A 12,495-nucleotide genomic window follows, 5' to 3' on the forward strand; every position below is an offset into this window, starting at 1 on the left:
GGTGTTGGAGAGTGTTTTTTATTGGCCCACCCTTTTTAAAGATGCGTATTTATTTTATAAATTCTGTGATAAGTGTCAAAGGGTGGGGAATATTTTTTGTGGGGATCAAATGTTTCAAACCCCCATGTTATTTGTTGAAATTTTTTATATTTGGGGGATAGATTTTATGGGTCCTTTTCTCTCGTCTTTTGATTGCCTATACATCTTACTTGCTGTAGATTATGTCTCTAAGTGGGTGGAAGCAAAAGCCACTTGATAGGGTATAATTTGTTAGTAATTTTATTATTTATTTCCCCTTTTATCCCTGATAAATATTGTGTTAATTGCTGATATTTACTCATATTTGGTATCTGGACTTAATTTCAGGAATGAAGCAGAAAACTACCAAAAAGGAGGGACTTTATGGAGAATATGGAGACTTCTAAGGGCTTCAATCCTTGGGCCCTTGGATTGGTGGGGACCACAAAGCTATAAGTCATTTGGGCTTTTCAAAGAAAGCTACGGAAAAGAGACTTGGGAGAAGAAGTACTTTGGAGGCTTTGTCCACATGTGTGGGGACCACCTAGATAGCCTCTATCTTTCTTTTGTCTCTTAAATAGGGATAACGTAGGGAAGGAAGACATCTCTAGTTTTAGTTTATCTTTTAGTTTAGTTTTTAGCCTAGTCTTTAGTTTTCCTCCTCCTGACTGGCCTCTGACACACGCCAGGTGTGCGACAATATTCCCCAACGGGAAAAACACCTTTTATTCCTTGCTTCCTAATAGAAAATGGAATGCCTTTGCAATTTATTAATTCGTGTGGTGATTTAATTATGCGGCGTGGCTAAGCCTTCCATCTAGTCAAGGGTCAACTCGACGGCGCAGTCCCAAAAATCTGTGAGATCTAATTAGTTTTCACGTGTTCCTTTATTTATTAATATTTGCACGTTGTCTGCTTGAATTTTCATGGGATTATTTTATTAATTGGATGTCAAGGGCCCGATGTTCAATGTGATTTATTAATTTCGTGCCAATTTAGTCAATTAAATCCGTAATTGTTTGATTGATTAATATTAGTAGCAACTGGTGTGTTTACACATTAGGGGAACATGCGATCTAATTTAAATAACCCTCGTAGCGTGTTATTGATTAGGGCTAGGTTTTTCTAGTTATTAATGCAATTGGAAAATTACTTCGTATGGTCGTACCTAGGAGTATTTGCTGATTAGGGGTAATCAACGGTCATACCTTGGTTATCAATAATTTAAGGAAAAATTGGTCGTCAGACTATAACTAACCTATTAATACATTAAGTAAACATCTCTTGCATCAATGATCGGATGATTGGACTGTGCCTGACTAGTTGTATCCTTGGCTAGAATTTATTTATTCCTGATTAAATTCCTGCTATACTTGTGCTAGTTATTTATTCATTTTAGTCAAAATTGTTTAATTGTTTTTAGTTTCATTCCGGTGAAATCCCCCCTTATCACTTGGATTTTAAAAGAGACAGATATCTCCAGTCCCTGAGGAGACGACCCTACTTGCCACTGTCTACTATTCAGTAATTTCTGCCAACTAATTAATTCTGGTATATCGGGTTAAGCAAACTTTTCGGGAACAGGGTGAATCAAGTAACCCATTGCACACCTAGAGTCCCTGCTCCAGTACCTAGGATTAATTATTGACTGCTTTTAATGGTAGCTAGGTTCTATATTTATTATTATTATTGCACAGGTTCGGCACCTGTCAATTTTTGGCGCCGTTGCCGTGGACTGGCGTTATTATTTGTTTCTTTTTAAATTCATTTTTTTTTGTCCTAATTTCTGGTTTTCTTCTAGTGTATGCCTCGGTCTTCTCCTACAGGTGATTTGATTTTTGACCCTGAAGTAGAGAAGACCGCGCGTAGAACGAGAAAGGAAACCAGACAGCTCAGAGAGGAGCACTCCAGTGCTACATCTCAGAGACCTGAGTCTGGAGTTGAACCAACAGATTCATTTGATGACACTTCGAGTGACTCGGAGCAAGAAGAAATTTCCATGGCTAATGCAAGAACATTGAGGGAGTTGGCTGCCCCTAATTTAAATCAGCAGCCTTTGTGCATTACTTTCCCGAGTTTGAGTGAAAACACTTTATTTAAGTTAAAATCTGGTCTGATTTCTCTTTTACCCTCTTTTCATGGTTTACCAGGTGAGGAGCCGTATAAGCATCTGCAGGAGTTTGATGTCGTGTGCAACAGTATGAAGCCCCCGGACATTACAGAAGAGCAGATAAAAATGAGGGCATTTCCCTTCTCCTTGAAAGATTCTGCAAAGGACTGGCTGTACTACCTGTCACCAGGTAGCATCACCACGTGGGACCAATTGAAGAAAAAAATTTTGGATAAGTATTTTCCTGCGTCCAGGGCTGCAAGTCTGAGGAAAGAAATTTGTGGGATCAAGCAGCATCCAGGGGAGTCCCTCTATGAGTATTGGGAACGGTACAAGAACTTGTTGCACAGGTGCCCCCAACACCAAATAAGTGAGCAGTTGATCATACAGTATTTTTATGAGGGGATCCTTTTCGGGGACAGAAGCATAATTAATACTGCAAGTGGAGGGGCACTGGTGAACAAAACCCCTCAAGAAGCACGGGAGTTGATAGAGAGGATGGCAGAGAATTCACAACAATTCGGTACGAGAGAGGATTTTCCAATACGCAGGGTGAATGAGGTAGAGACACCCTTCATGCAGCAGCAGCTAACTGAGTTGACCGTGTTTGTTAGGCAACAGGCTGTGAGAAATGCATCACAAGCCAGGGTATGCGGGATTTGCACTGGTATAGGTCACTCTGCAGATATGTGCCCAATGATTCAGGAAGAAACTGCAGAACAGGTGAATATGGCTGACCACGCGCCCGCGCCAAGGAAGCAGTACGACCCTTACTCAAGCACCTACAACCCCGGGTGGAGAGATCATCCCAATCTCAGTTATGGAGGGAATAGGCAACCCAACTTTACACCGAACAGGCAGTCTAACTTTGTGCCAAATAAGCCACCAGGGTACCAGCAGCAATACCAACCCCGACCACCTCCGCCCCCAAGCTCTAGTTCATCTTTGAAGGAGATGATGAAACAAATGATGACAACCATGGCGCAAAATCAACAAATGATGACAACCATGGCGCAAAATCAGCAAAGAACGGAGGCAACCATTATGCAAAATCAGCAAAGGACGGACTCCGAGATGCAGGACATAAGGAATCAGATAAGTCAAATGGCCACAACAATCAACCGTTTGGACTCCCAGAACCAAGGTAAATTGCCGTCTCAATCCGAATTAAACCCGAAGAATGTGAGCGCCATGACCTTGAGAAGTGGCAAGGAGGTCCAAGGACCTGACCCGGTGATTCCTAAGGACAAGGACGAAGATCGAATTGAAAAAGAGCTGGAAGAGGAGGGCGGTGACAATAAAAATTCAAAGGTAATCCCGGACCCACTCATGCCAGTTAGATCCAACCCACCTCCCTTCCCAAGCAGATTGGAGAAACCAAGGAAGCAGGACAAGGAGAAAGAGGTCCTAGAGATATTTCGCAAAGTGGAGATCTTGGGTTTGTTTGGATTGCTTCATATTTCCTCAATTTTATTTGCTTACATCATCTTTACAATTTCCAATACACCTTTTTATCTTCCCAATATCTTTTTATCTCACATACATCAAATCACAAAAAATGCTACAGTAAAAATATCCCAAATAACTTACAATCCAAACAGACCCATAATATTCCTCTTCTAGATGCGATCAAGCAAGTGCCGAAGTATGCAAAATTTCTGAGGGACCTATGTGTCAATCGAAGGAGGCTGAGGGGAGATGAAAGAGTTATTGTTGGGGAGAATGTGTCAGCAGTTCTTCAAAGAAAGCTACCACCAAAGTGTGGGGATCCAGGTAGGTTTACTGTCCCATGCAAGATAGGTAATACTCTGATTAGAAATACCTTGCTGGATTTAGGAGCATCGATCAACGTAATGCCAAAATCTATGTATGCTTCTCTGAATCTCGGTCCATTAAAAGAAACCGAGATAATAATTCAATTAGCTGACCGAACAAATGCATACCCTGATGGGTTGGTCGAGGATGTGCTGGTTAAAGTTAATGAATTGATATTCCCGGCTGACTTTTATGTACTTGACATGGATGATGATCATTCCCCTGACCCCTCACCTTTGCTACTAGGTAGACCCTTTTTGAGCACAGCACAGACAAAAATTGACGTTAATAAGGGTACATTGTGCATGAAATTTGATGGAGAACTAGTCCACTTTAATATTTTCGATACAATGAAACATCCTGTTAACTCTCACCCTGTGTTTGCTATTCATGCTATTAATCCTTCTGTGCAAGAATTTTCTGAGTTTGCTTGTAGGGATAAATTCAAACTTACTGAGAACAAGTATAAGGGGATGAAAGCACTGTATGAGGTGAAAAGGAGTAGAAAATTAAGAAAGAAGGCTGCACTCAAAGGCTATTTGGATCTTGGGGGAGGGCCACCGATTTCCAGGAAAATTGAGTTACACCCAGATTGAAGAGTGGTGTTCAATGTCTAGCCAAAGACATTAAAGAAAGGCGCTACTTGGGAGGCAACCCAAGACTATTTGTTTCAGTTTTTATACATTTTTGAAGTTTTAGTTAAGTGTTAATGTCAATTAATAGGTTGATGGTTGGTGACAGGAAATTGGCAGTTAGACGTGCCCACGGCAGGTGGTCACGCCTAAGGGAAAGGAATTTTTGTTCATGATCTGCAGACTCTATAACAGTTAGACGTGCTCACGGCAGGTGGTCACGCCTGAGGGAAAGAAATTTTCGTTCAGGATTTGCGGACTCCATGGCAGTTAGACGTGCCCACGCCAGGTGGTCACGCCCGAGGGGAAGAAATTTTTGTGCAGGTTCTGAGGACTCTATAGCAGTTAGATGTGACCACGCCTAAGACAGGAGTTCTTTGTTTACACAAAAAAAAGAAAAAAAAAAAGATATTTCTCACCGTAGCTCAAATGGAGTCAAAAAAAAAAAAAATTCTTTTTTTTTCTTCTTTTCTGCCTCCTCTGCTCCCTCCCTGTTGCCCGAATCCCCTTGGCCGCCGCCCACTCGCGCCGCATCTCCACCTCCACCGCGCGCCACCTTCTTCCTCGACCGGACCGCGCGACCGCCACCAGCTCTCTCCGCCATCGGATCTGCTCAACGGCCGCGCGCCCTCGCCCATCGCGCATCAGCTCCTCTGTGCCCGCCGCCATCTCGCGCGAAGCCGCAGCAGCCGCTTGTTCGATAGCGCTGCCACTGCTAGCCGCACGCCACCACTGATCCCTGCTCGTGCGCGCAAACAGCGCACCATCCTCCTAGCGCGACCTGTGCAGACCACCAGCCCTTCAGTCCACCTCCCCCACGAGCCGACGCCCGCTGCTGACCAGTCCACACCGCCATCACCTCCGCCAGCGGTCAACTTCACCAACAACCAGACCAGCTCGCGTAACTCCACCTCGCGGCCGCCGTCAGCTCTTCCCTCTCTCTCTCTACCTCGAGGTCCACCACCAGCTCGCGCCACTCTACCCCAACCTCTTCACTGTTGCTGCTCCGCTACTCGAGCCATTCCCACCTGTCCAAATTGACAGGTGGAGGTATTGTATTTTCCTCTTCGATTAGTGTTTTCCTGGTTCATCAATTGCTAGATTTTGCACATTTTTCGGGGGTTTTGTGATGGCTGAAACCAGGAAGTAATTTGGGAATTTTCTGGGGTTAATTTTGGGTACAATTGAGTCAAACTGCTGCGAAATTTGGGGGTACTTTGGGGATGAGTTGACCATTGCTTCTGGCTTTAATTTTCGCTCATTTTTGGTAATGTTTGGGTGTTCGAATCTATTTTGTTCACTGGATTGGTTATTCGCTTTAATTTCTCCCTATGCACTCACCAGTGGTACTGGTGATGGTAGTTGTTTAACATCTGATAATCATGTGTTCTGGATTGCCTAATTAAGCGAGTTGTGCCTATTGGGCGTTTTTGGTTGAGTTGTTCCAGTCCACCCTGTGTTTGAGTTTCTTGATAGCTAATAGCAGAGGTGATTTAGGCATATTCTGGGGGTGCTTTTTGGACAGATTTGGGTCTAATTGCTACCATATGTGGGGATATTTTCTGATATTTGTTGAATTGTTGGCCGTCTGACCTTCCCTGTGTGTATACCAGTGGTACTGGTTGGAGTGTTTTGTTTACATTCATTGATTTTATGTGGTCGCCTGTCTGATTGCGAGCTAATAACCTTGTACTTCTGTTGTTGTTCGCATTTTGACCTGTGGTTGCTGAAATTGCCAATTTCTGGGGTCATTTGCTACTTTTCACAGGTTGGATTTCTTGTTGGATCCAAGAGGGTGATAATTTGGGCATTTTCTAGGGTCAATTTTGAGACAAAATTACGTTTATTTGCTGTTTCGTTTGGGGATATTTTCTGGCATCGATTACATTATTGAGTTGGCCATTTGCTTTAGTTTTTCCCTGTGACTCACCAGTGGTACTGGTTGAGATTTTTGGCCTATCGTTGTGGCTCCTAATTGAAGATTCTTGCTTATTTTAAAGTTTAAGTTCCTGTGATTGGGTTGCTGCCGTTGAATTTAATTCTTTCCTGTCTGTGCACCAGTGGTACTGGTTGCAGTGTTGCTTTCCATTCTTAATCCTCTGTGCTGGACTGCCTATTCGATTCTTGAGTTTTGGTGCCTGAACTGTCTCTCGATTCTTACCATTAGTTGCTGGAATTGCTGGTTTCTTGGCCAAATTGCTAATTTTGAGCGTTTGACTTGGGTATTTGACTGTCCAACTGGTGACATTTGTTGCGTTTCACTCGCTTCAATCAATTGAATTCATTGCTCTGTTGGTATCCCTGTTGGTATCACTTGAGTTCTATTTTGCTAGTTTCTGTCTTGCGTCATTTGAAGTGCTACTTTGCTTGGAATTCTGTTGTGCCGTTAGTAGGATAACTGTTGGGTTTGTCTATTGACTCTCGCGCACCTGTGTCCCTTGTTTGGTTATTGCCATTGTTGATTTTCAATTGAACTTGTTGGGAGAACAATTTGCTATTGTTGGGAGAAAATTGACGCAGTGGGAACATTTGTCGAAGTACATGTGGGTGGACGCATTTTGTTATTTAATTGTCCGGTTGCAGGATAATATGTTTACTCACTGATTGTTGCCTTACACCCTTTAGGTGCGACTTCTGCTTTACTGGTTTAATACATTTGCGGGACAACAGTTTTCTATTGTTGGTCGGATTGTTAAAGTGAGACACATTGGTGGATATTGACTTGCTTATTGTCCTTATTGGTGGCTGTAGTTGTTATTGAATTGTCTAGGACCCCTCGACCCACATCATTGTTGGAGTGTTTATGTACCATACGGGTCCTGCACCTCAATTTCCACCTCAACCGCCGCTGTGACTCCGTCCCTATTTTGATGATTTCAGGGAAGTACCGTTGCCCTTCTCCTTCCTTCTGCTTTTACATTATCACATTGAGGGTAATGTGTGAATTAGGTGTGGGGGGGAGATCAGTTGGGGTGCTAGTATTTTTGTTTTTAGTTTCTAGGGGCTTTTCCTTTATTTTTAGTTAGTTTTTGCCTATTTTTCATTTATTTTATTTTATTTTTCTTTCTAGTGGTCAGTCCTTAAATGAATACCAAGTTTTGATGCTGGATTGTTGCCTCTAATTATGCTATTGCCAAGTTTTATTAATAAAAGGGTATTAAATTAATGTGGTTGAGTTCATGAACATCTCTCTGGTGAATATCGGTAATTGCTTAACTTTTCTAATTTTTGGTTAACTTTTCTAGGCATAGGGAATGATTGTTGGCATTTTTCATGTGAATTGGTCCAATTATTAATTTTAGTTCTCCATATTAGGAAATTTGAGGCTAGCTGCTGTTATTTTTGTGTTATTTTAGTTATTGTGCTACATGGTTGTAAATAAGAGTTGACTGTACTCCGCTAGTAGTTACTACTGAGTAACCGGGGATCTTCACCTAAAGTGTTGATTTTCGCGTCAAAAGGTAGTAGTTGCTATGAGTGCGTGGTCCCGTAGCAATTAGAGTTGAGTAACCGGGCTCCTCCATCCGTCAAATGTTGGAGTTCGCGTCAAAAGGCTCTAAGGGCTATAGACTAAGTCTTTTGTTATTCAAAAAAAAAAAGGAAAAAATAAAATAAAGATTGGGTTAGTATGTGAATAAGTCAGCTTGCCAGTTTGTGATTTTAATGTCGAGATTTTGGTTAATAGTTGGACCATTTGCTGATAAATGTGAGCAACCATTCCTTTTTCTTAGATTAGTTTGCTTTAAATTGGAAAAATTGGTGGTTGGGAAGCTAACCGGAGTGATTTTTCTTGGATCTTAACTGTGATGCTTGATATATGTTTTTCTGGGTATCTTGGCAATATGATAGTTAGAGCAATAGCCATTGTCAAATTTTGGTGTTCAATTGCTGTTCTTATGCTTGAGGGCAAGCATGATTTAGGTGTGGGGGAAATTGATAGGGTATAATTTGTTAGTAATTTTATTATTTATTTCCCCTTTTATCCCTAATATTGTGTTAATTGCTGATATTTACTCATATTTGGTATCTGGACTTAATTTCAGGAATGAAGCAGAAAACTACCAAAAAGGAGGGACTTTATGGAGAATATGGAGACTTCTAAGGGCTTCAATCCTTGGGCCCTTGGATTGGTGGGGACCACAAAGCTATAAGTCATTTGGGCTTTTCAAAGAAAGCTACGGAAAAGAGACTTGGGAGAAGAAGTACTTTGGAGGCTTTGTCCACATGTGTGGGGACCACCTAGATAGCTTTAGTCTATCTTTCTTTTGTTTCTTAAATAGGGATAACGTAGGGAAGGAAGACATCTCGAGTTTTAGTTTATCTTTTAGTTTAGTTTTTAGCCTAGTCTTTAGTTTTTCTTTCTCTCCTGACTGGCCTCTGACACACGCCAGGTGTTCGACAATATTCCCCAACGGGAAAAACACCTTTTATTCCTTGCTTCCTAATAGAAAACGCAATGCCTTTGCAATTTATTAATTCGTGTGGTGATTTAATTATGCGGCGTGGCTAAGCCTTCCATCTAGTCAAGGGTCAACTCGACGGCGCAGTCCCGAAAATCTGTGAGATCTAATTAGTTTTCACGTGTTCCTTTATTTATTAATATTTGCACGTTGTCTGCTTGAATTTTCATGGGATTATTTTATTAATTGGATGTCAAGGGCCCGATGTTCAATGTGATTTATTAATCTCGTGCCAATTTAGTCAATTAAATCCGTAATTTTTTGATTGATTAGTATTAGTGGCAACTGGTGTGTTTACACATTAGGGGAACATGCGATCTAATTTAAATAACCCTCGTAGCGTGTTATTGATTAGGGCTAGGTTTTTCTAGTTATTAATGTAATTGAAAAATTACTTCCTATGGTCGTACCTAGGAGTATTTGCTGATTAGGGGTAATCAACGGTCGTACCTTGGTTATCAATAATTTAAGGAAAAATTGGTCGTCAGACTATAACTAGCCTATTAATACATTAAGTGAACATCTCTTGCATCAATGATCGGATGATTGGACTGTGCCTGAGTAGTTGTATCCTTGGCTAGAATTTATTTATTCCTGATTAAATTCCTGCTATACTTGTGCTAGTTATTTATTCATTTTAGTCAAAATTGTTTAATTGTTTTTAGTTTCATTCCGGTGAAATCCCCCCTTATCAATTGGATTTTAAAAGAGACAGATATCTCCAGTCCCTGAGGAGACGACCCTACTTGCCACTGTCTACTATTCAGTAATTTCTGCCAACTAATTAATTCTGGTATATCGGGTTAAGCAAACTCTTCGGGAACAGGGTGAATCAAGTAACCCATTGCACACCTAGAGTCCCTGCTCCAGTACCTAGGATTAATTATTGACTGCTTTTAGTGGTAGCTAGGTTCTATATTTATTATTATTATTGCACAGGTTCGGCACCTGTCACCACTCGTACTAATGATTCTAGAGTGGTTGCAGACTTTCTAAAATCTAACATATTTTCCCCCTTTGAGATGCCGAGAGTGTGGTAAGTGATAGGGGCACGCACTTCGGTAATAAGACTATTGCTATCTTTTCCCGAAAATATGGCGTACTCCACAAAATATCAGCGCCGTATCACCCGCAGACAAATGGTCAAGGCGAAGTGTCGAATAGGGAGATCAAATCAATTTTGGAGAAGATGGTGTGCCCCGATAGGAGATATTGGAGTTTAAAGTTAGAAGATGCACTATGGGCGTACCGCACAGTGTATAAGACGCCGATTGGGATGTCCCCGTACAGACTTGTCTTCGGTAAGGCTTGTCATCTTCCTGTGGAGTTCGAACACAAGTGGTTCTGGACAGTGAAGCAGTGTAACATGGACCTGGAAGAAGCGGGGGTCCAAAGGAAATTACAGCTACAAGAATTGGAAGAGATTAGGAATGAAGCATATGAGAATGCCACGATCTATAAGGAAAAGAGTAAAATCTTCCATAATCAGCAAGTTTCAAGGAAATCTTTTGTAGTGGGGCAAAAAGTCCTCTTGTATCACTCGAGATTTAAACTTTTTCCCGATAAGTTGCATTCTCGTTGGATTGGTCCATTTGTCATTTCTAATGTGTTTCATTATGGTATAGTAGAAATCCAAAGTTTAAAGACGGAGAAGAAGTTCGTAGTGAGTGGTCATCGTTTCAAACCTTATTATGAAGAATTCTCTGTTGAAGAAGTGAAAGTTGTACACCTCAAGGATCCAATTTATCTTGTTTGAGAGTTCCAGCCGTATCTAACCAAAGACATTAAAGAAATGCGCTACTTGGTAGGCAACTCAAGGCTATTTGTTTTAGTTTTCGTATATTTTCGAAGTTTTAGTTAAGTGTTAGCGTCATTTAATAGTTTGTTGTTTGGTGGCAGGAAATTGACAGTTAGACGTGCTCACGCTAAGTGGTCACGTCTAAGGAAAAGAGTTGGAAGGCGACGATCAGAAGACTCTATAGCAGTTAAGCGTGCCCACGCCAGGAGGTCACACTTAAGGGAAGAAAATTCCCGTCCATGATCAGAAGACTCTACAGTAGTTAGGCGTACCCACGCCTGGCGGTCACGTCTAAGGAACTCAATTTCCGAAGATTGGTCAGAAGATTCTGTAGCAGTTAGGCGTGCCCACGCCAGGTGGTCACGTCTCAGGATCAAAAATTTCGACGGATGGTCAGAAGACTAGAGGGCAGTTAGGCGTACCCGCGCCTAAGACACAAGTTCGTTGTTACCTATTTATATTTAAAAAAAGAAAGAGAAATAACGGGGATGTAAAAAGATGATATTGCCCTCAATTCGTAAAAAAAAAAGGAGAAGGAAAAGAAGTCGAAAGTTGTGAGGAGTGCCAACTTTTACTTCACTTGTTGGACTGTTGAGGTGTCTTGAAGTTTCAAATGTGCAAGAATCGGTGTAATGAATTTCTGAGCATTTTCTTTACATTTTTTTATACCCTTTGAATCCTTTTTGTCCTACCTTCTCACCCCAACCCCATTACAACCTTGTAAAGTCCCTTGATTGTTACATTTAAATTCATAAGTAAGTGGTGGCGATATGATATATGAGCAAGCTTATGGTAGTGTCATTCTATCGTGTTGATTTGAGAGCCATCTTTTATACATATTGTGAGAACCCTCAAATTTTCACATTTTCTCAACCTTTTGTTTATTCTCACTTCCATTATTTTTTTAAATGAAACTTTGCTATCCATGTTTCTAAGGGAGTTTTCATTATAAATGTGAGCGTGTGGTTGTGTATATTAAGTGTATTTGAGCGAGATTATATATATATCTTTGTTGGAAGTACAGACGAACGCGACATGTGAACTTGGAAAGAAAAAAAAAATTTCTACTAAAAATGTTTTGCACCAAATCCGGCCGGAAATCCGACCAGCTCTTGGCCGGATTGCTTGAGGGATTTAAAAAAAAATTGGAATCGCCACTGCCTTGAATCCGGCCAGAAACCGGCAGGATTGTGACGTGTCACAGTCGGTCGCCAACTTTGACCGGCTGTTTCTTTCATACTTATCTAGCTTTGGGCCCAAAATATCTTCATTCTTTCACCTAGCTCAGCCGTGCATTATAGAGAGAAGAGAGAAAGTTCTTATTTTCCTAGTTTCAATCTTTGCTCAAATCTTGACATTTCACCGTTAGATTTTCCATCTACTCCATACTAGTGTGTACTAAGGCAGTTTAAAGCTTTTGACGGAGTGATTTTTGGAAGGGAAGTTTTAAGTTACTACCTTTCTTGAGCTCTTGAGGTGAGTGTTAAGAAATTTCCTTTTTTTCCTAATAATAGTAAATTAGTGATTTATAGTAGCTAAATATGTGATTTTGTGGAAGTTTTATGGTTGAAAGTAGAGTTTTGCTAACCTTTAGATTTATTGGGGATTTTTCTGATTTTCTATGATAATCATGGGTTGGCCATGGATTGATGGATGGAGATG

General features: G+C 41.1%; 1 protein-coding gene across 1 annotated transcript; it reads left to right on the top strand.

The window, feature by feature from the left end:
• Positions 1-10,224: 10,224 nt before the first annotated feature.
• LOC113766773 lies at positions 10,225-10,791 on the top strand. The gene has a single exon (XM_027310928.1). The coding sequence runs from the start codon at positions 10,225-10,227 to the stop codon at positions 10,789-10,791; it is 567 nt and encodes a 188-aa protein (XP_027166729.1).
• The last annotated feature ends 1,704 nt before the right edge of the window (positions 10,792-12,495 follow it).

The sequence above is a fragment of the Coffea eugenioides genome, chromosome 3, assembly GCF_003713205.1.
Source record: "Coffea eugenioides isolate CCC68of chromosome 3, Ceug_1.0, whole genome shotgun sequence".
NCBI lineage: Eukaryota > Viridiplantae > Streptophyta > Magnoliopsida > Gentianales > Rubiaceae > Coffea > Coffea eugenioides.

Bases quoted from the DNA above. Each gene is read 5' to 3' on its own strand.
- LOC113766773 (XM_027310928.1), top strand. From the start codon at position 10,225: ATGGTGTGCCCCGATAGGAGATATTGGAGTTTAAAGTTAGAAGATGCA.